This window comes from Chelonus insularis, unplaced genomic scaffold (genome assembly GCF_013357705.1).
Source record: "Chelonus insularis isolate UGA/USDA-ARS -01 unplaced genomic scaffold, ASM1335770v1 contig_128_pilon, whole genome shotgun sequence".
NCBI classification, from domain to species: domain Eukaryota; kingdom Metazoa; phylum Arthropoda; class Insecta; order Hymenoptera; family Braconidae; genus Chelonus; species Chelonus insularis.
The window spans coordinates 553,930-576,575 of record NW_023276368.1 but is presented as its reverse complement, the minus strand read 5'-3'; the positions used below and the strand labels follow the sequence as shown (position 1 = coordinate 576,575).

The window sequence follows — 22,646 nt, the reverse complement described above, 5'->3', positions numbered from 1 at the left end:
CATGATAACGATTGATAAAAAATAATAATAATAATAATAATAATAAGTATTGAATAGTAATGGTTCCTTGGATAAAATGAGAATGTTCTAGATAGGTAGATGTAAAATTAAATCGATATGACAGCCTGAGAAATGGAAAAGAAAAGATCGATTAAATGGAGGATGCAAATATTAGCCTTCCCATCATTTTCAATAGCATCGAATTATTTAAATGAGCTGTGTTTTCGCGATACACAATACTCTACACCAGGCGCAATTATATAAGGTGTTAATGCGACCACAATAGTTTTGGTGTAGGGTTGTAGGTACAAGCTAGGGGGTTCGTTTTGTCGAGACATACGATGCCAGGCGCCGGGGATATAAGTCGTTCAAACTTGTTTTCAACTTCCCTCAACACCTAACTCTCTTTTGACTATCATTCGTATTCCTCTCATCATTATCATTATTATTTTAATCATTCTCGCAATAATCATTTCTAATTAAAAATAATACATACATATTTTTTCGACAAAGAGTTGAAAAATGGGTCTAAATGCACTCCCATTCATTAAAATCTATAATTTTCTCATCTTTTGATTGTTTAGTTTATAACAAATTCCTATTATTATTAACAATATACAATTTTTTAATTACCTAAAATTACTTATAACAATATTTTATTGATATTTATCAAATATAATCATAGTAATAATGATTCAATAAATTAAAATCATTTTTAATTGTTTATAATAATTTTAAATTTTTATAAAAAATATGTAATTGTTGAGAGTTATATGAAATTGTTAATAACAATATTGTACTGATATTGAGCTCAGTATGCATTAATATTAACTACTCAATTAGTAGAATTTATTTCAAATGTTTCTTCTAATCAACTTATTTTACAGTCTTTTTGTTATAAATAAAAAACGACTTGACCGAATTTGTTTAAACTTATTTTCAAATTTTCTTCATTGTATTATCTTTCAAATAAAATTAGTCTGGAATTGATATCTTTAGTGGTTTTCGAGATATAAAAAAAGAAAAAAAACCAGGCATACGTACGTACATACATAAGCGCGGACAATTGTATGTACGTACGTACATTTATTTTTAAACCTCCTAATATGCTTTTAAATGTCTCAAAACATAAAAAAATGAAAAAACTACGAATTTGTATGAATCAACCCCATCACAATAATTATCTCATGAAAAATTAAAAATCGAAAATTATTTGTTTATTATTAATTAGATAAATTTTTGGAATTATTTATCTTTCGTAAATTTATCGTGTATTTGATTAATGTTAAAAGTGTATCGGAAAGTTTTCAAGTGTCTATACATATATCTATTAACCACAACTGTTCTCAAGAGTATGGTATTGTCGTTGACATAAACGATTATTTATCTCAATTTGTTACGTATGTTGGGGAGTTGAGATTTACAGAAGTGGAAATAAACTCTGAGAAAATTTTGTACTTCTCTTTCTTTCTAATTATTATTAATCATTATATACATTTTTTTTTTTATCAACACAAAAATACAATATTTACTCTGTAAATCGTAGTGTTTTATTTCAATGCACTAAAAATGTATCAATATAACTCTCACGCATTTTATTAACGTCGTGGTCACTTTTTAATAAATAAATATATTAGAAAAAAAATTATTTAAATTTTTAATAAGCTTAAGTAATAATATAAAGAAAAATGTCAGATTATGGATCACTTTTTTTTTTATAAATCATTATTATTTAATAATAATAAAATATATAAATCATTATTTATTTAATAAATCATATTTTACTCAATTGAATCATCAGTAATATCAGTTTTGATATTATTTTGTTAATTATTAACAATAATATAAATAATAATCTAGGATAAAATATCATCTAAAAAATGACTCCAAAATGATAATTATTAAGAACAATTGAATGTTACTGAATTCCATTAAATATTAGTCAGATTTCTGTACAAACATTTAATTCACAATGATTACATACCAGTCGTCCACCTCTTTTTTGCAACACACAGAAACCCCCCCTGTCAGCACCAACGACAGGGGAACATATCCAGTGAGCCCTATAATAGAGATTTCACGCCGCGGGCCCTCGTCGGCCCGGTTCTCACAGTAGGGGTTTCCTATTGAGGGATAAAAATTGTCCATAATACTTGTGATCTAAATTCAATCAATCGAGACAAAAATTTCACCAGTCATTTCAATGAGTACCTTGACGCGTGCCTTTAAGTATCTGTTTATAGTCTATGGGGATCAATTTATTTGCTAAATTATTTATTGGTCAAATATGCTTACTAAATAATACAAGTGATTGGACATGGTTTACCAAAATCTGTTTGGATGTCGAATTTATCTTGTTGAGAAAAATAAACAGTGTGATATAAACTACTTGATGATGTTTCATTATCTCAGCAATCAAAATCAATTATATTTTTTGTAAAAAAAAAAAAAAAATATTTTATGAAAATTAATAATAAATTTTTTTTTTTTTTTATAAATTCATAAATAAATAAATAAATAAAAGTAGCTTACATTAAGTTGGTTTGTTATCAAATTTTTATAAACTAATAATAGAATTTAATGCACTTTAAAGTGTGTAAAAAGTGACTATACAATTCAATGGCTTGTATACAGAAATTCAAAATTGGATGCACTTAAAGTGCATTTGAAATCAATTAACAGTGCATTGAGCCTTAGTTTTGATAATTATTTTAACGACAGGGAGATAAAAGAATTTAGGTAAAAAAAATGACAATAAGTTATTTCTTACTTATGATATATTATATTTTTTTTAGTATAACAATTTTATTTGTTATTCGTTTTTGTAATAATTTTTATTTATACTCTCTGAAAGAAAACAGTGAAAATCACTGCAGAACAGTGTAAATTAACTAATTTGCACTGATAAAACCATTACTATTTAAATTACTCTAACTATTACCAATTATTGTAATTGATCTTAATTAAAAAATCATTCAATGCTATTATTTTATTCAAAGCGACAGTCAGCTTTGATATATTAAAGGAAAAATTTACAATTCCTTTTATAATTATTCCAATTTATTTTTACTATTCATTTTTTTTCTCGTCTTTCATTATTGCATGCAATCCATTTATTTAAATATTTATGGATATGACACTTTTTCTTGCATTCTTAATTATCTCTGTATGATTCTGTTAATAATTACTAACTCTTGGGTTTGTTTATAATAATAAAAAAAAATAATTTAAATATGACCCGGAAGGTCCTGACGATTTGATAAAATCAGAAGGAGATATTTAATTTTTATCATTCAAAATGAATTTCAAGAAGTTGAAGATGAATTATTTAAGCTCTAAAGAGGTTTACGATTTCCAGATCATTAATAAGTCTGACACGAGTAACAGTAAATTATTTGTTAAACGAAGCGACACTAAATTCTGGCCAATTTCAAGGCACATGAAGAATAGAGAACATTTTGGGGTCCCCTAGTTTGCTTTTTGGCACTTGGATCATCAGCAGATAGATCGGTAGGTAGCCTGGCAATGCTTCTATATTACTATATACATATAGGTCCCTAAGAAGTCGTCTAGTAACGTGGTTCAACTCACGTGACGGAACGTGTGCACCATTGTATATCTCGTTGGTCGTAAGAAGGGCGGATCGAGACCAATTGAACGTGCAATGACACGTGTACCAAATAGGCTTGGTGGTCGCTATTCTCTGTTTGTACTTTACATATGTGGCTTTATACTTGATCAGACATATTTTTTTCTCGTTTAATCGAAGATTTTACTGTTATATCTTTTTCTCTTATTCCTCGTCTCTCTCTTTTTCAAGTACATCAGGACCAAGTTTTAACAGTTAAGTGTGCTACACTGATAAAAAATTTATTTAAATTTTACTGGAACCTTCCAGTGATGCAAAGTCATATGCGTATGTGTGATAACATTTACTGGAGAATCCAGTAAAAATTTTTCGGTAAATATTTTACTGGATTATTACATAAATTTTTGCTGTGTTCTCCAGTTTATTTTATTGTATTTCTTCGTTAAAATTCAGTGCATCTCTCAGTAAATTTTACTGTATTCTTCACTGAATTTTACTAAGGTTCAAAAAATTTAATAAATAGTACAATACATTTTTACATGAATTCAGAAGAATCATATTCATTCACGGAGAAAAAGGAATTGTTTTTAAATATAATATTTAATAATATTATTATTATTTAATTACATTTTCTTAAAGAATACATAAAAGAACACGGAGAAAAAGGAATTGTAAATTTTACTTCAATAAATAGTAGGCTATCGCTTCGGGTAGAAAAATGGTAATATGCAATTGTTTAATTAGTATACATTACAATTTTTTCTTGTAAAAGTTTTATTATGAATCAAAATTGTGAACTATACAAGGATAAATCTAAAATATTACAATTTGAGTGTGTAATAAAATTTTTACAAGAAAAAATTGTAATGTATACACGCAGAGAAATGTATAGTAAAAATTACCCTGAATTTTATAGTAATTTGGTGACACTACAGGGTGAGGGTAAAAATTACTATACACATTGTAAAAATTGCTGTGCACATTTTAAAAATTACCATATTGCATAGTAATTTTTACCCTAATTTTACCCCAAAAAATTACTATGCAGGATGGTAATTTTTAGAATATGCACAGCAATTTTTACCCTCACCTTGCAGTGTCACCAAATTACTATAAAATTCAGGGTAATTTTTACTATACATTTCTCTGCGTGTACTAATTAAACAATTGCTTATTACCATTTTTCTACTCGAAGCGACAGACTACTATTTATTGAAGTAAAATTTACAATTCCTTCTTCTCCGTGTTCTTTTATTTATTCTTTAAGAAAATGTAATTAAATAATAATAATAATATTATTATTAAATATTATATTTAAAAATTTACATTTATAAAATTGAATAAATAATACAATACATTTTTACATGAATTCAGAAGAATCATATTCATTCTTTTATTTATTTTTTAAGACAATATTATTAAATATTATATTTAAAAATGTACATTTATAAAATTTACTGATTAATACAGCTTCAATCCAAATTGATTAAACATTTTTTTTTCTCCATCAAATCTAAGATAAATTATCTTCAACATTTTCAATTATTAGGATTAATTATTTTTTGTCATGTAAGAAATTCCATTAATCTGATTTAAAATTAGTCATTTAGAGAAAATTAGGCATCATAATATCCACAGTACATTTTGTCATTCGTAACGATGACAATATAAACATACGTGTTAGCAGAATTAATGATATGGTGTAGTAACTAGTTAGTTACACGTCAGTTGATTTTCCCATGACTGAAATCAGACCGAAGGACTCTTTGTACTTTGACCTTTGGTGAAGGGTAATTCTTCCAAATGTGCGGGTATAGTTCAAGTGATGTCAAAAAAGAGAAACTCTTCAACATGTCTGATTGTGGCTTTTTTAGAAACTCATTCAGATATGCTGATATCAAATATCACTTGAAGGAAATATCATAAACAATAGTCCTGTTGAGATTTGTTTTTGATTAAAATATTATCATCAATGGACCACATTAATGCAGAATTATCAAATATATCTCAACAATTATTATCAACATGAAAAATTTAATACTTAAAAAATCATTCTGTATAATAAGAAATTGATGATTTAATTTTGGTCTGCTCATAATTAAGTTTATTTCCCTTGTTTTTTTTATTATACTTTTTATGCATTACTTACCATTATATTAATGCAAATTTAAGTGTGTTATTTTTGTAGACACTTTATACACGCTAAGCATTCTTAATTTTAACAACTGTAGATTTTTTACACACTATGAAACGTGTAAAAAGTGTCTTCGAATCATGGAATCTTAGGATTTGCAGATGAGAACACTGTAAATTGAAGTGTTTTATTTTAAAACATTAAAAGTGCTTTAATATGACGTCACCCATTTGATTAACATTGTCTCGATGTTAAAACGTTTTTAAGTGTTTTAAAAATAAAACACTAAAATTTACTTTTGCGAATTCATATGTTTTTTCAGTAATTAAATAAATATTAAATAAAATCAATAGACTTTAAATAAATAATCATTAGAAATAAAAAATCTCAAATACTGTGGTATGTTCAAAGTGTGAACAAGTTTACACCTACATGCGTATAACAGTCAATCATGTAAAATGATATAAATGAATAATAACAACAAAGATAAATAAATGAAAAACAAAAAAAAAAAAAAGTTAAATAATAAAATGAAGATGATAGATGAATAGGTATAAATTTAATAGTCTGCACAGGTATATTTGGTTTATGCTACTTGTACAAACGTTATTATATATCAAAGGAGATAGATATTTGTGAAATACAGAATAGTCTCTGCCATTGTCGACTCTTTATGGTGGAGTGTGCTCGTGACGTGAATTATTAGCCCTCAAGTACACACACAGTACCACGACTACAAGGGGTGTGACGGGCGTGGTTTGTGAAACTCACAGTTCGTATGAGGGTGGCAACAGGCGTGGCACTTCCGGTCTACCAAGGCTTCTAGTCTTTAGTAAACTAAGACAAGGCTCTTTTTATTTATCAATTAAAACACCATTAAACACTTGATTACATCAATTACTAACATTTTTATTATTTATTATTTTTTATTCAAACTTATTTTATCAAATTATATTTTTAAGTGCATGAGTTGAAAAAAAAGTGTGCAGTAATCTTTAAGAAATATATCTCTAAAATAATTTTCAGTCTTTGAATTAATTGATAAATATTTTATAAAAAAGTGTTTAAATATAATTACTTTTAATTTGTAATTTTTTTTCCTTCAAATAAGTATATGAGAGAGGGTTTTAGTTGTTTTTTTTCCTTTATCTCAGGTTTGCGTTTGTACAGTGGTAATGGGCTGTCAAGAACAGACGTTGGCTGTTGTGCCTTATGTACCGACACCATTACACTCGCGATCGCCCTATCAGGTTGGTCCAAACCAGCCCCTCACGATGAGAGGTTACGCCGTTTATCTCTCTCCTTTGCTCGAGAAGAGACACACCGTTACTATAAATGCTTTTGAGTCAATGTGGTAGGATCGATTCAAATGGTCTCTCTACACCACTACTACTAACATTCGCATCTTCCTCCTATACTCTTCTCATCATCCTCATCCTTCTACATGGCTACATCTCATTTGCCCTTACTATATATACAGTGATCAATACTAAGATATTTTCTTCTTTGAGGGTGGAGCCTTTTATTTACCTTCAATTCAATTTCACTTTTTCCTCATTTTCTTTACAAAATTTTACTATAGTATTGTGAATCGTTATTTAAAACATAATAAAAATAATTTTAATATAGCTTCAAATATATTGACGGTATGACTTAAGGGATACAACCTATGTATGGTCAGACATGTTACACAATAGATTATTCAATAATACTTCAGAAACTATTGTCATATTTTGCCACTTGAATTAATTTTAAAAAATTCTTATAATTGAGTTCATATTGGTCGCAATAAAGAATATTTTAAATAAATAAACATTAATAAATTTTATTTATTTATTAAAAGAATATGTTTACACAGTGAAAGATGTAAACGTGTGTATAAATAAATTGTAATCTTTTTATTTATTTTTTTTTTTTTTTGTCGAAGTAAGAGTCGTTTGTTACATAGTTTTCATATTTTCACTTAATTATTAATTCTTAAAAATTAATTTAATCACAAAACCGTGCATAAAAAAATGAGCTTACGATACATCTGTGGTTCTTTACATAGAAACCTTGAAAAAAAATAGTTTTCTTCTAATTGTCAGAACATGATACTGGAATCACATAAAGCGTATTGGACATAATAAAAGTATTTTTCCGGAATTGGAAAAAATTTTATTGATTCGCGAATATGAATTTTTATTTTAGAATTTTTTATCTATTTTGCCATATTTATTAACCTTCAGCTGTTAAGTTGCTCTTTCAAGGATTTTTTATTTTACCGATTGATCATAGTATACCGGCACGCATATTTTTTTTTATTGTGAAATAAAAAATAAAGTTTTTCCATATTAAACAATACGAATTACCAAATTTATGTTTTATAATAGTAAAATAATACTGAAAATTCAAATTACATGGAATAAAATCTGTAGTATGGATGATAAAAATAAAGAATAAATAACTACATGATTTGAATTACGCGGGGAAATGAACTATTCTGAAATGAAAACAGGAACAAACGTTGTGCTCCATAAATTTTTAAGTGCACACACGTACTTCTATGTTTGATAACGTTTGTATTCATTATGGTGTCCGCAAAAGAAGTTTAACAACTATTTTTCGATCAGTGCTCAATACTTATAAACATAACCGTATAATTCACTATCAAAATAATACCACTAAAAGCAAGTAATTTTTTTTGTGATTCACTTTATCTGTACATCTAATTAAAAATTGATTTAAAGTTAAATTATTTACACATTTGATATTTTGTATATTTATTATTCGTTTCATCTTATTGCAGTATGAACTTGTGTGAAGAATCTGATTCACCTGTGTGTGATACTCTAGATTTAAGTCGTCAAGGATTAAAAAAATTAAGTCGTTGTCCATCGGATGCTGATATCAGCAAGCTGATTCTTGATGATAATGAGTTCCAGCGACTTGACAATCTTGATTCCTACAGTAGAATAACAAAGGTTTTTAGAATAAATGCTTTTACATTTGATTCAGTTTGTTTTTATTTCTTATACAGAGCACAGCAATTTTGATTTAATAAAATTGCTGTAAACAATAAAAAATATAATTTTGTTTCACACACTCAAAAAATATTTATTTGAATATTTTTACATTTTTTTATAGCTTTCTATTGTCAGGAATCAGTTATTACGAATGTATGGAGTATCTAAATTACACAATTTAGTCACGTTGAACCTAGCTAACAATCAAATTTTAACAATAGAAGGTATAAAAGACATGCCTAACTTAACTACCTTGTGTTTAGCTGGAAACAATGTCAAGGTATCTTATTATTAATTACTATCCTTTGACTAATTAATTAATCACTCTTTACTTGACAAATTTTTGATTTTATTACTTGTAGTCAATCGAACATTTGCATACAAATACTAAACTGGAACATTTAGATCTATCTGAGAACAGTATTAGCCACATTTCAGACATTTCGTACTTGAAAAATCTAAAGGCAAGTATTAATAATGTATACTTATATCTTTAAACATAAATTTTTAATATGTTTTTCTTTAATTATATAGGAGCTTTTCTTACACAATAACCGTATAATAACACTCCGACAGTGTGAAAGATATTTACCAACTTCTCTAGAGACTTTAACATTAGCTAATAATAACATTACTGACTTGAATGAAATGTCACATCTTGGAGGATTAACTAATCTTATTAATTTTTCTATTGCTAATAATCCTTGTGTTAGCGCTGCAGGTAATACTATGTATCCTTTTGATGTTGAATATTTTTTCTATTTATATAAACATTTTTAATCATTATCAATTGATCAAATATTTAACTGATTCCTAGTTATGTTTATAATTGCACTGAAAAGTCTGTTTAATATTTTTCATAAAATGTTAGTTATAATTTCTTAACAAATAGCTTGTAGTGGATTTGATTATCGTCCGTTTGTTATTAATTGGTGTATGAATCTTAAATCAATCGATGGTTACGCTGTAGATCCGATTGAGAGGTAAATTATAAAATTTTTTTATGATATTTTTGTAATTAGTATTTATAGCATAGTAAGAAATAGCTAACAATAGTTATTAATATAATATAAATGCTACTTTTTTTTTTATTTAATCAGCTTGAAAGCCGAGTGGCTTTACTCTCAAGGTCGTGGTAGACAGTTTCGTGTAGGTGAACATTCATTACTTGCTCAGTATTTGGCATCAGTATGCCCTTTGTCTGGTGAAAGTCTTGAAAATGAAACTGATAGAAAATTGAGATTAATTTTGAGTAAAGCTCAACATCATCAACAACAATTGAATCAACAGAGTGACTCTAGTAGTATTCACACAATGACTTCATCACCAGCAACAAGACGAAGACTTAATACTAATAGAACCAATTCACCGAGACGTCCAAGTGAGTTAATAATAAAACAATAATATTAACAGAAAAAAAGTAAACAAATTATTTAAAAAATTGCCACATGAAATGATCAATTGAGATAAGAGTGATTACTGCGAGTTAATCGTTTGATTCTCGTTTTTTTAAAAATTTTATTGAGAACGTGAGTTAAATGTAACACTAAGTCCAGTAATCATTACGTTTTCTCTAGTTGCACCAATGTTTGCATTCTACGAAGATAAATATTTACAGTCAACAAAATTTTACGAATCAAAGAACTACATCTGCCAATCACCTTTCAAAGGTTAATCATCACTTTAAAAAATCATTATTTAAAATGTAACATTAAAACAATTTTTAAAACAGATTAACATTAGCAGTTCAAATCCCAATGCTTTTTATAGCTTCTAGAATACATTTAAAGTTTTAACAATAATTATTCATACATACTTTTTATTGTTATTTATTATTACAGCTATAATAATTAATTCAATAAAATAGTCTTTAGTATGCACACACGATAAATCTCATTCATATTAGAAATTTAATTAAGCATCAATCAACTTATAATTTGCACGCTTTCAATGGCAATGTTGAATTATAAATGTTTTTTATATATGTTTTAAACATTCAATCATTCACGTATTAATTATATTATTTAAAAAAATTAATTTAGGTTCATCACGCAATTTAATGCGAATAAGATCTCCAGATCGAATGGTAGCTAGTTGTCATACAGATACTGTGGCATCTTCTTGTCATGGTATTTTAGGTGATTCGCATGAACCGCTTATGACTCAAAGTCTTGATCCTAATATGCTTTGCGGTAGTTTTGCTAATAAAAATAAAGAATCTACATTACATGATGTTGAAGGTAAATATATTTTATTTTTTTGATTAGTAAAAACTTATTTAAATAAAAATAAAGTCATCATGTAATGTTGTATTATTTTAGAAACTTCAAGTCCTTTACAAGCAGCAACAAAACTAGTACCAGTACCAGAATCTCTTATGAGTCCAGATTTTCGACCACCATCAGGATTATCACGAATTCTACCAAAAACTCCACCGAGTCGCCTTAATTCGCCGATTCAAACAACAGTACCATCAAAAATAAATAATGATAATGCAAAAGCTATACCTATTATAAATACAGCTAATCCAATGGCAAAGACTGCTGTAGGTGTACTAAAATCCAACGCAATAATGAAAAGCAGTTCTGCAACAAATTGTACAATTGGAAAATCTAATATTGCTAAACCAACTATTACTAGTACGAATGGGAAATGTTCTCAGGCAGTTAAAATAAATAGTTATAATCAAAGTAAAACACCAACACCAAAAAAATGTTTAAAAAGTTCACCAAATTTACCACGGAGTGCACAAAAAAGTAAAATATCTAACAATAGAATTAAAAGCAATGGCTTACAAAGAAAAAAAGATGAAATGATTTGCAGTAGTGATGAAGATAGTGAAGTTTGTCAGGCAAAGTTGGATAATATTCGTCATACAGCTAATCAAAGACGTCAAGAAGATACAAATAAAATTGAAGACAATGCTGAAAAAGCTGCTATTTGTATCCAAAGAATGTGGCGTGGTTATCATACTCGTAATTTAAATAAAAAAGCAACAAATGTATTGAAAACAATTGAAATGATGAGAACAAATAAATATATTCAGAAATTATCGACTGATATGGAAGCTACTCGGACAGCATTAGAGAGTGAACATAAATTACAGCTTCTACAAATGCAAGCTATTAATGCTCTTTGGAAAAAAGTTGTTAGCCTTCAACCTGGTAATCGTGATATCAATGAATGTGATGGAGCTACAAGTAATACTGATATTGTTACAAATTTAGCTCAAACTTGTAATTTATTGCATACTCAAGTTCAACAACTTCAAGATTCCATGACAGAAATAAAACGATGTATGTCAAACATGCAATCAAAAACAGTTTTAGTTGATAATGCAGTTGCTACACAAACAGAAATATCTGCAGTTCATACACCAGCTGGCGAAGAGAATACTTTTCCTTATGTCAGACCAATTCATCGTCCTCAATCTTTGTCAATTCAACCAACAATTCACGAAAGTAATGAAAACAAAAGTTTCGCTGCTAGCTTTGTAGACAATGTACTGAAGAAAGTATCTCAGTCAACAGATACTACTGATGATGAAGTAAATACTGATATTTTTAATTCGAACTCTAATACTGAGCTTGCTGTCTCAGCAGATCATCCTGAAATGTTTAAAAGTTGTGAAGAAATAGCTGAAGATGAATTCAAAGATATGGATGATGAATTAGGGAAAGTTATTGAAGCAACGGGCGTATGTGAAGAGATTATTTGCAAAGAATTACATGAATTAATTGAAAATGAAAATGAAAAAGAAGGTATTGGAGTGTATGCAGAAAAAGAACTGATAAATGACGAAAAAGACGAGCATGAAACGAAAACAGAAGAGGAAGAACACATTGAGTAGTTCAATTCAATTGAAACAAAAATTTTAAGTCTGAAGTAAAAAATTGATTTTTTTTTAATTTCGTGACGATTTAACTGATAAAAAAATGCTCACTGTAAATATAATTATACACGTACTATTTGAAATATTATTACTACATTTTGAACATTGGAAATATTAAGGAATAATTATTCATAAGTTTAAATTAAAAAATTAAGACATTGAATAAGCTGCCAGAAATTAAATAATTATCTTTGATACATTAAAATTAAGACTACAATAGAAGTATTTGATAATGTTAATTTTATTTATTATCTGGCTGTTTAAATAGTCAGTATATTTGATATTGTAGGCTGTTTTTTTGGCTGATTAACTGCTCAGAAAATATTTCCTCATGAAAAATAAGCAAAAAAACAAGTATCTATAGAAAAATTTGATAAAACCATAATATAATGTCAATTGTTGAAATAGTAAAATAAAAGTGACTTAAAGATGCGCCTTTAAAATCATTTTAGAGGAAAACAATACTAGGTAAGCTTAAATAAGTGTGGAAATAATTTGAAGTAAGATCTTGAAGATGTCTAGTCAAATTTAACGTATTTAAAACAATTTGTGAATTTAGTATTTATTTTAATTATATTACTCATGAGTATTTAGCATGAAAAGTGTTGAATTAGTATCAGAAGTTACACGTCTAACTCAATAAGTTAATTTCTTTTTATATTGATTTATCATTTTATGCTTCCACTACTTACTATCAATATTAAGAATTTTCATTAAATTACGAATAAGATTTATTGATTATTGCAGCTTTGATATATAGTATTGTTCTGCGAACGCTATATTCGTACTGTTCACATGCAATATATGATATTACTATTGTATAGTATTTAATTAATGCACAAATTCATAAGTCAATCGGTTTGTGCAGACTTGTTCTTGTAATTAAATTTACATGATGATACCAAATAGCATAAAAGGTTTATTGAAGTACAAAATATAAACATTGTATAAATAACTTTGGAATAGAGTTGTTATTTAATTATTCGTATTAACCGTAAACTAGCATTTTAGTAAATCCCACTATTATCTCTAACATAAACTTGAGTTAATTTCAGATCGTTCCATACTTTTCCAACATGAAAATAATTTATTAATATTTTTTGTGACAAATTATTATTTGAATATGATTTTTCTTTATCAGTAAAAGTTTATTAAATATATCTCATAAGTACATATAAATATTTATTAATTTAAGTGAAAGTCATTTTTTTTAAAACTTCTTAATTTTTTAAACAGTTCTCATAAGTAGTATATACATTTAATTATAGTGCCTTTGTTGTAGATTATTGTATCAAACATTTATAAATTGAATCAGTAAAAATATTTATTTGAACATTCTTTTGAATGACTCTTTCTCATAATTTAAATATTTTTTCATTAATTTCTTTAATTTTTCTATCTCTTGTATAACGGTTGAATCTTTTGGATTCATTGATAGTAGTAATTCTAAATCTGCAAGACCAAGTTTATAATCATTTAAACCAACATAAGCTTGACTTCGTCTAAATAAAGCTTTATTATTTGATTTATCAATAGACAGTACCTAAATATATAAAAAATACTGTAATTATCGTATAATTTTAAATTGATATAATGTTTAACAATATCTTACCATATTGCAGTGCTCCAATGCTTTTCGGTATTGTTCTTTTTTCAATTCAACTATAGCTTGATTTAATATAATTGATATTTTTGATTCTAATAGATTTTGTTCTAAATTATTCGGAGTATTACAAGATTTCATCAACCAATCATAATATCTCAAAGCTTTTTTATATTTCCTACTAGCTTTGTTGTAATTTTTTTGAGAATAGTAATAATTTCCAGCATTCTTTATTTTATCAATTGCTTCCTTAACACAATGATGCTGCAAACAGACAAATTTAGCAGAATAACTACTGACGATGATTTTATTGTCGACAACGTTGTTTTTTTTTCATGTAAAATACTTACATCTATTTCACTTTTATCAATGTTTAATGCATAATCCCAATCATCAGGCCAGTCTGGATAAGTATCAGATGATTCATCAACTTTAACAAGTCCCCAGTCTTCTCCCTCCTTAATTTCTCCGCAGTCAATAATTTTAGATACCTGGTATTAGTTTTTAAATACATCAAGGAGATTTAGTTGGTAAGTATTTTTATTATTTTAACTGTATCAGATCATTACCTGTAAAGGTTTGTCGTTATTTACTGGACCTTCACTAATTTCTTGCACTACGCCCATACCTCTTATAACTTTTCCAAATACTACATTCGTATTATCTAAATGATTACTAGCTTCCGTTGTTATAATAAATTGAGAATTATTGGTATCCGGCTGTCCTTTGTTTACTGTGCTTAATAATCCTTTTGCTGAGTGACTAAGTTTAAAATTTTCATCTTCAAAATGAGCACCGTAGATGCTTTCTCCTCCAGTTCCATCGAAATTTATTATATCTCCTCCTTGGATCATAAACTGAGGAACAACTGTAAATTATTCATATTTAAATGATGTTTTTTTTATTATGGATTAATTTGAATGAAGAGAAATATGTTCTTATTTACTTTTATGAAATACTGATCCTTTGTAATGTAATTTTTTTCCATTTATCCCAATTCCTTTTTCTCCAGTGCAAAGAGCACGGAAATTTTCAGCAGTGCGTGGAGTAACATCTTTGAATAATTCAAAAATAATTCGGCCCGCTACATATTAATAATTATAAAGAGAAAAAAAAGAAAAATTAATAAGTAAAATTTGATAAAAGATTACTCAAATATTAATTACCGTTTTCACCATCTATGGAGATGTCAAAAAATACAATTGGATTTTTTTCCGACTTATTAATAATTAATTCTTCAGGTTGTACACCCATAATTGTTTGTATTTCAATTTTTTAAAATTAATTTCAAGTTTTAATTGTTTTTTCAACAATTAATTTACTGTCATCACAACAGTATAAACAAACAACAATTAAAGATTCATTTTCATGAAATAATTCACATTTCAACATGGTATAACATGAAGTTGGCTGATGTGATAAATATCCTCATGTAAACAGGACTTGTTGTTCTTGTTGCTCAGTTAGCTTCACGCCATACTATATTAAAATGCAAAAATTATACATTTCATGAGAATGTTTAGTTATTTATAATTTATAAAAATTAATATCTAGCTTAAAAAATAATCAAATAAAAGCATAATTGATATCAGCTGATTTTTTTCGATTTTTTTTTGTTATTCTGAATTTTTTTGCAAATATTGACGAATAACCAATATAAAGATTTATTTAAAATAAATGCAGAGTACTGTTCATGAAGTGAATTTTTTAATTTCTCTAATCCATCCAAAAACAGTGATTATATAGAGAATAAATCTAAATTAAATATGATTGCAAAAATAATAAGTAATTAAATTTCATCAAAGCAAATTATTGTTTTGTAACTTTTCGCATCTTTGCTGTTTGTGGTAGTTATTTAAAAATGGCGGATGCAATGTCTTCCGACACTACCTCAGAATCTCTCGATGATGATTTATCTGATATATCCGCTGAACGTCAATCGCGATTTGTTGTTATTGGTCAAAAACCGCGAAATTGTAATCAAAAGATTCAAAAACACTTGATACAAAAATTATTTACCAGAGAAGTAATTATTTTATTATCATTGATACCTCTGATTTCCATTTCTTTTGATCATCTTGACTCTACAAAGAATATTTATTTTTTGTTAGAATTTAAACTACTTTTTTTATAATCATATATTTACAACGTGAAACAATTGCATATGATTATAGAAATAAAATGAATACTTTTAAGTATTACTTGTATCATTTTATTAAAAACGTCAACTCACAATGTTTATTGATATCTATTATTCCTGTGAACAATTAACATATTATTATTTAAATTTTATTTTAGATAAGAGGTTGTTTATCACGACATAGGCATGATGTGGAGGGAAAATTATTTAATACCATTCCTTCGTGGGGATATTTACCACTTCTTCAAGTCATTCCAATGTCCGCGATTCAAGCTGGGTATAAATTTCAAGTGAATTATAGTAATAATATTAGAAATAATAATTATTATAATGCAAGTAATTACAGTATGTTACATAAAAAATTAAAAAAACTGTAATAAGTATAATTTGTTTAAAAGAAATCAATTAAGTTTTAATTTTTATAATTGGTAATTAATTTTATCGAAAGTAATATTAAATCATTAAAGTATTTACTTATTGTTTAATCAATGACTTTATTTATTTTTCTTCTTCTCTGTTTTGTATTAAAGACATATTTTTATGGGTCTTACCCAATGCGGACAATTCATCTTAACATACACATGCAATTTGGACCTTAGAGGAGGTTCTCTTTATAAATACCTATTACACTGGTGGGCATTTGCTCCCAAAAAAACAGCAAGAAAAGTCGCTGAAGTAACTCTTTTTGGAAATTATTCAATAAGTAAGGAGCTGGATGTTGTCGTAGCTCAATGGCCTATGGAAAAAAGTAAAATAGTTATACACGGCTTACAGTAAGATCAATCTCTACTGCTTTCTATAAATGAATAATCCATCACTAAATTTTAATAATTAATTCTAGTTCTGACTGGGGGCATACACAAACTACTGATCGTGGATATTTGACAATAACAACAGTACCTTCTTTATCAAATTGTAAAGACTGTGCAAAAGTAGCAGCATCATATGAAGAAGAAGGTAAATATAAATTATAATAATAATAATAATAATAATAATAATAATGATTTTTAAAAAAATAATAATTAATTTTTATATTCAGAATTAGCAGCAAATTGGGACGGTTGTGTAAGATGTAATTGTCTACAACATGGACTTACAGTTCATACAACATATGAAATTTTTTCGCCATATCCACGATTTCGTCCATCAATTTGTCTCAACTATTGGAACCATGTTGTATTGAACACAGGAAATTTTCTGCATGTATTGACTGTAGAATTGCACGTGCCTAAGTGTAAAAATTATCGTAATAATGATAAACAGGGTAGTGTAATATCTGATGTGATGCCATTAGATGTAAGTGATGTTGATGAAATCGATGATGGTAGAACAGAGTGTTATGATAGTCCAAGCGAAAAAATAGACAATTTAGAATCAAGTTGCGAATTATCACCAGGTCGTGATTCAATAGTGGACCGTGAGTTGGATGAAAATAGAAAATTGACTGATGATAACTTGGTGAATGGAAAATCATGTGAGTGTCTAAATTCAATTGAGTGTGAGTGTATTATTAAGACGACAAGTAATGGAAATAGTCTGGGTCCGAGAGCTATTTCAGTAAGAGATAAAATTCTTCAGGATTTTTGTGAAGATATGTCTCAAGAATTAAGTATTGGCAGTGATTCAATAACTTTAGTAAAACATCCTTCATGTTCTCCAAAATCGACTCCACAACGACTTCCGATGGATTCAAAGCAACCTTGGTCTATACTTACACCCTCTTTAGATATTCTTAGGACCAAAAATTCTGAGTCTAGTCATGGATTAGCAAAAAAACGTCCAGTATCTCCACAACCTGGAACCTCCCAGGACAACACCAGTACAATATGTATTACTTCCATAAATTCTCCCTTACATACACTTTCAATTAGTCCCTCTCCTTGTTCTCCACGATTAATGTCTCCTCCTATTACATCTTTTAAGCATCCCAGTCCAAGAAAGCGAGCAAGTCTTCATTCACCGCCTTCACGATCTCGTATTTCTCATTCAAAACTCATTCTTGAAGCTGAAAAAGCATACGAGTTTACCGATGATACACAAGAAACTTGTGAAAAATTAAGCTCTTTCCGTAAAAGACGATTAGCTGATAAAAAATATGAATTCCGAGAAGAAGCTGAAGATACCGAAAATATTATTCCTTTCAAACATATTAGAGATCAAACTGAATATAATCATTGTTCAGTTCATCGAATATTATCTAGAGCTGTTTCACCAGCTTATTCTAATGGTAAATGGCAACGTATTGAGTCAGAAAATAGTGAAAGTGAAGAGACTGTGCCAAACCAAGATATTTTATACAGTTGTTTTCAACCTGTTGAACCAGCTAAAAAATCGGTTTTAAGACCATTGAGTCAAAATCAGTTATACAACTCTATGAGTTGTCATGGTCGAATTTATTCTCAAAGTGATATTGTACCTCATAATGTATCGCCATTAGCTCCAAAATCATTCATTCCTCATCCTATGATTAAATGTACAGCTCATTTTAAACGAAGCTACATAGAGTTAGACGATGAAATGATCTCAGTCATTACTGATGTTGAAGGTAAATTATTTTATTTTATTTTATTTTAATTATTTATCTAAAATATGAATTTTCATTTAAGATGATGAAACTGGTGGATATGTGAGTTATCAATGTGTCTTACCAGTAAATGTACATGGTTCAGGATACGTTCAGATGCAAATGATAAGTAATAGTAAAGCAGCCAAATTGGTAAATAATAAATACACTTTCTGTAACATATATTGTTTAATTAGATCATCATTTGTGTATTTTTTTTTTATAGATGTTACCATATGTATCAATAAATCAATTTAGCTTCGATGTTGAAACTTTTTCGCACCACATTGCCGATTGGATTTGCAAAAAATTTAAAAAAAAATACTGGCACTGTAGTGACTACGATATTGAAATAATTGACGTATGTGCAATCAGTGGAGATGTTATTTGTGTGCTTATAATGAAAATACAAGCCAGTGAAAATTGTGCACAAACAAATTGGTTAGTGAAAATAGTAGTAGTTATATGGATAGAAAAATTTGGTTTATTTATAATGATGATATTTTTTTAATGTTTAGCTCACAAGAAAGGAAAACATACCAAACTGGATGCAAATTTATGTGGAATGTAGATACCAATCAGTACAAAATAACAAATATCTTGCCTATGACTGAAAAGCCAGGAAAACCTAATTATTCAGAGTTGATGAATAGTTCTGGATCTTTATGGAATCCAGCACGATATTTAGTTCCATATTTAAGAAAGAAAAGTCAACAATATTATGCTCGTTCTGTGCGATATTTACAGCATTCAATGGGCTTTTCAGGTTTGATAATATTATTTTTTGTCAGCTTAAATTTTTTTATTTATATTTACTAATAATGAATTATATTTTTTAAAATAGATTCATTAACTCAAATTGTTGATATGGATAATTTAGTATCATTTTACTTAACAGCGTTACCTGAAGATATAGGACCAGACTGAAAAAAAATTATCAGTAATGATTAAATTATTTAATTAAAATTGGAATGAAATATTTTGAAAGAAACTTTATTTCATTTCAAGATTTTAAAATTGTAATTTTATATTATTTTAATGTATTATATTATTGCTGTAAATGTTATTTACTGTAAAGACAATTGTGAATGTTAAACTTTACATTAAATTCTTCGATTAATTTTTACTGATTTTTCGGAAACAAAAAGATAAAAAACATATTTTATATTTATGTATATATCTTTCGTAACAATAATTAGAACGTATTTAAATGTATTAACTTAATTGAATTTGAATGAATATGTTATTTGTGTAAAATAATATATTATTATTTAAATAATGAAATTTTCTTCATTATTGGTCCCAAAATTAATTTACAATTACATTCATTTTTATCGTGCTTTTAAATATTTTTTTTTTTCCATTTAAATTTATCATATTTGCATAAATTATATTATACAAGAAAATTTAATAAGTATATTGCTTAGAATTGCATGTTATATTTCAAGTTGAAATAGTCTTTTCAGTAGTTTGAATATCTGTGGAAACACCATCAAATTTTAAATGGGTCAAAATTTTTTCCCATCCTTCCATGCAATCTTGATAAAGCTGTATTTGCCTATCAGCTGTAGACAATAATATATTCTTTAAATCACTTTGTTTTTCAAGTGACCATCGTTCAATATCACTCCTTAGATTTTCATTAGCACAATCTAAACGATCTAAAAGTACTTCTGAACGTTTTGCAAGCTGTGGTATATTTTGACCTAATCTCTCAAGTTTTTCATCACGAGATTCTGATTTCCACAAAGTGTTGCCCCAATTTTGACCTCGATTAGAACTATTTGGACTTTCTAGAAGCTGAAAGAGAAAGAATTATTAATAGATGATTTATTTGGACATTACTAATGGCATAAAATATCAATAAACATTTACAAAAAAATATTTACCTGGTCTTTTTCGGTGCGCCGTTTAGATAATTCATCTATTGTTAATTCATATTCAATTTGCATATTATCCCGTCGAGTCAAAGCATCTTTGACTGATTCTACATAAGCAATATATTCACGCTCTTCATTTGGAACATTGTCAATCAATTTTTGGTGTGCCAAAGCATTTGACTCAACAGCTTTAGCAATGGACAATAACAATGGAGCTAATTCACGTTCAGAAGCGGACCACTGATTGAAAATTGGATACATTTGGTGTAATTCAGCAATATAATCTAAATTACAATAAAAGTTTTAGATTAACATTCACACGTAATCAATTATATGAATTATTCATTATGAAACATACTAACCATTTCTTTCTTTGTGGATTCGATTATTGATTTTATCAATATGCGCTAACTTTTCAATAAGGGCGTTACAATAATCTTTAACACGCTCAAATTCTAAATTACGTTGTTTAATAGAATAAGTACTAGCTAAGTTTTGTAAAGAGTCTGTTACTCTGCCAATAATATTATTACGATTTTTCCGTAGAGTTGCGAATTCCTAATGAAACGAAATTATATAAATTTACGTACATAATACTGAACAGTAAAAAAAATCTGATTATACTTACAATCGGTTGAGCTGTAAGGAATGCTTTTAAATATTTATCACAGCTAAGAATAGGATGATTTACTACTTTATTGAGAAATATATGTAATAGTTTCATTCGAGCAATTATGAATTCTTTAGAATATCGATCGAGTTGAGCTATAAGTGAATGCTTTCCAGGCATGGGCTATAAAATAATTAAATTTAATTATTAGTTAAATTAAAAAATATTTAATGCATTCTCAAGACACTCACTGGAATGATATGAGATGGATACATGTCCACCAATTTCTGACGTAGCCAAATGAAATCATTATACCGTCTTCGAACTATGTATTCTTCTTTTTCAAATTCTGATCTTGTAGTCTACAAATATATATTCAAATCAATTGTTATTTTTTATATTAATTAAATCAAGTTAATAAATAAAATGATGGATTACTTTAGTGGTAATACGGAATGTTATGTAAGTTTCTAAAGTTTCCAAGTGTTTTTTAGGATTATCTACTTTAACTTTCAGATCCCGATTATCAAATTGACCATCTGACGTGTCTTGTTCTGGTAAAGTTGAAAAACTATCAATAGAAGCCGATGCAATCTAAAAGAATTTTATCGACATTATTAACATAATCAAATAAAAAGTTTTATGATGATATCAATAAAATTGTTTGTTTGGTGTTAAAAATTATAAAATTAAAATGACATACTATTGAATCCTCATTTCCAGTGTTATAATTTGAAATATAATCGCGATCATTGCTATGTTGTTTTATTACACTACTTGTTGTCGTACTACTAACTTCAATAATTGCAGAGTTATCTGTTGTTTTACTATCAAAGTCTTCTGTATCAATTTCAGATGCTGTCATCATTTTGGAGTAATTTTCCAATAAACACAATACACCCCAATTTGATAACTTATACCTAGATAATACGTGGTTTTTATCTAATTATAAACACAAAGTTAATACGAATTTATGCCCGAATTAGATTTTACTAATGCAGAAAATTTTTAATTAATTTATTAGATGAATATACGCATGAAAAAATTTATTTTTTCCGAAAATTGTAATCAAACAATGTTGGAGACAGTTTTATTTATCCAAAACATGTCGCCATTGGTGATTGTTGCGACATCTATGACCATTAGAGAAGAGAGAGAGAGAGAGATAAAAAATTCTTGGAATTAAAAATCAACACCATCTATATTTATACCAATCGATCTATTAACATT

The 22,646-nt window shown here is 27.5% G+C and overlaps 4 protein-coding genes across 8 annotated transcripts; 2 read left to right on the top strand and 2 right to left on the bottom strand.

Annotated features, from left to right (window-relative positions):
- Positions 1-8,272: 8,272 nt before the first annotated feature.
- On the top strand, positions 8,273-12,709 carry Cep97 (centrosomal protein 97kDa). 3 transcript variants are annotated; one of them, XM_035086041.1, is made up of 10 exons: positions 8,273-8,392; positions 8,512-8,686; positions 8,850-9,008; positions 9,091-9,192; positions 9,263-9,459; positions 9,628-9,711; positions 9,829-10,109; positions 10,306-10,398; positions 10,771-10,968; positions 11,050-12,709. In XM_035086041.1, exons 2-10 carry the CDS (start codon positions 8,513-8,515, stop codon positions 12,576-12,578), a joined length of 2,817 nt encoding a protein of 938 aa, XP_034941932.1. In that variant the 5' UTR covers positions 8,273-8,392; position 8,512; the 3' UTR covers positions 12,579-12,709. The 3 variants fall into 3 exon arrangements, with proteins under 3 accessions (XP_034941932.1, XP_034941941.1, XP_034941950.1); XM_035086050.1 differs by having other exon boundaries at positions 8,273-8,396; XM_035086059.1 differs by lacking the exon at positions 10,306-10,398.
- Positions 12,710-13,085: 376 nt separating this feature from the next.
- Positions 13,086-15,567, bottom strand: LOC118068578 (peptidyl-prolyl cis-trans isomerase-like). Of its 2 annotated transcripts, none has more exons than XM_035086071.1 (6): positions 15,390-15,567; positions 15,170-15,307; positions 14,793-15,091; positions 14,574-14,714; positions 14,233-14,487; positions 13,086-14,163 (listed from the first exon to the last, which is right to left on the bottom strand). In XM_035086071.1, exons 1-6 carry the CDS (start codon positions 15,475-15,477, stop codon positions 13,945-13,947), a joined length of 1,140 nt encoding a protein of 379 aa, XP_034941962.1. In that variant the 5' UTR covers positions 15,478-15,567; the 3' UTR covers positions 13,086-13,944. The 2 variants fall into 2 exon arrangements, with proteins under 2 accessions (XP_034941962.1, XP_034941970.1); XM_035086079.1 differs by having other exon boundaries at positions 13,936-14,072.
- A 304-nt stretch (positions 15,568-15,871) lies between these two features.
- LOC118068951 (uncharacterized) lies at positions 15,872-20,068 on the top strand. 2 transcript variants are annotated; one of them, XM_035086727.1, is made up of 9 exons: positions 15,872-16,249; positions 16,522-16,640; positions 16,894-17,136; positions 17,205-17,320; positions 17,403-18,908; positions 18,970-19,079; positions 19,153-19,367; positions 19,445-19,692; positions 19,771-20,068. In XM_035086727.1, exons 1-9 carry the CDS (start codon positions 16,085-16,087, stop codon positions 19,851-19,853), a joined length of 2,805 nt encoding a protein of 934 aa, XP_034942618.1. In that variant the 5' UTR covers positions 15,872-16,084; the 3' UTR covers positions 19,854-20,068. The 2 variants fall into 2 exon arrangements, with proteins under 2 accessions (XP_034942618.1, XP_034942628.1); XM_035086737.1 differs by having other exon boundaries at positions 15,881-16,008.
- A 165-nt stretch (positions 20,069-20,233) lies between these two features.
- LOC118068186 (sorting nexin-30-like) lies at positions 20,234-22,539 on the bottom strand. Its single transcript, XM_035085409.1, has 7 exons — positions 22,120-22,539; positions 21,855-22,010; positions 21,668-21,778; positions 21,435-21,599; positions 21,169-21,364; positions 20,816-21,090; positions 20,234-20,726 (listed from the first exon to the last, which is right to left on the bottom strand). Exons 1-7 carry the CDS (start codon positions 22,282-22,284, stop codon positions 20,370-20,372), a joined length of 1,425 nt encoding a protein of 474 aa, XP_034941300.1. The 5' UTR covers positions 22,285-22,539; the 3' UTR covers positions 20,234-20,369.
- Positions 22,540-22,646: the final 107 nt, after the last annotated feature.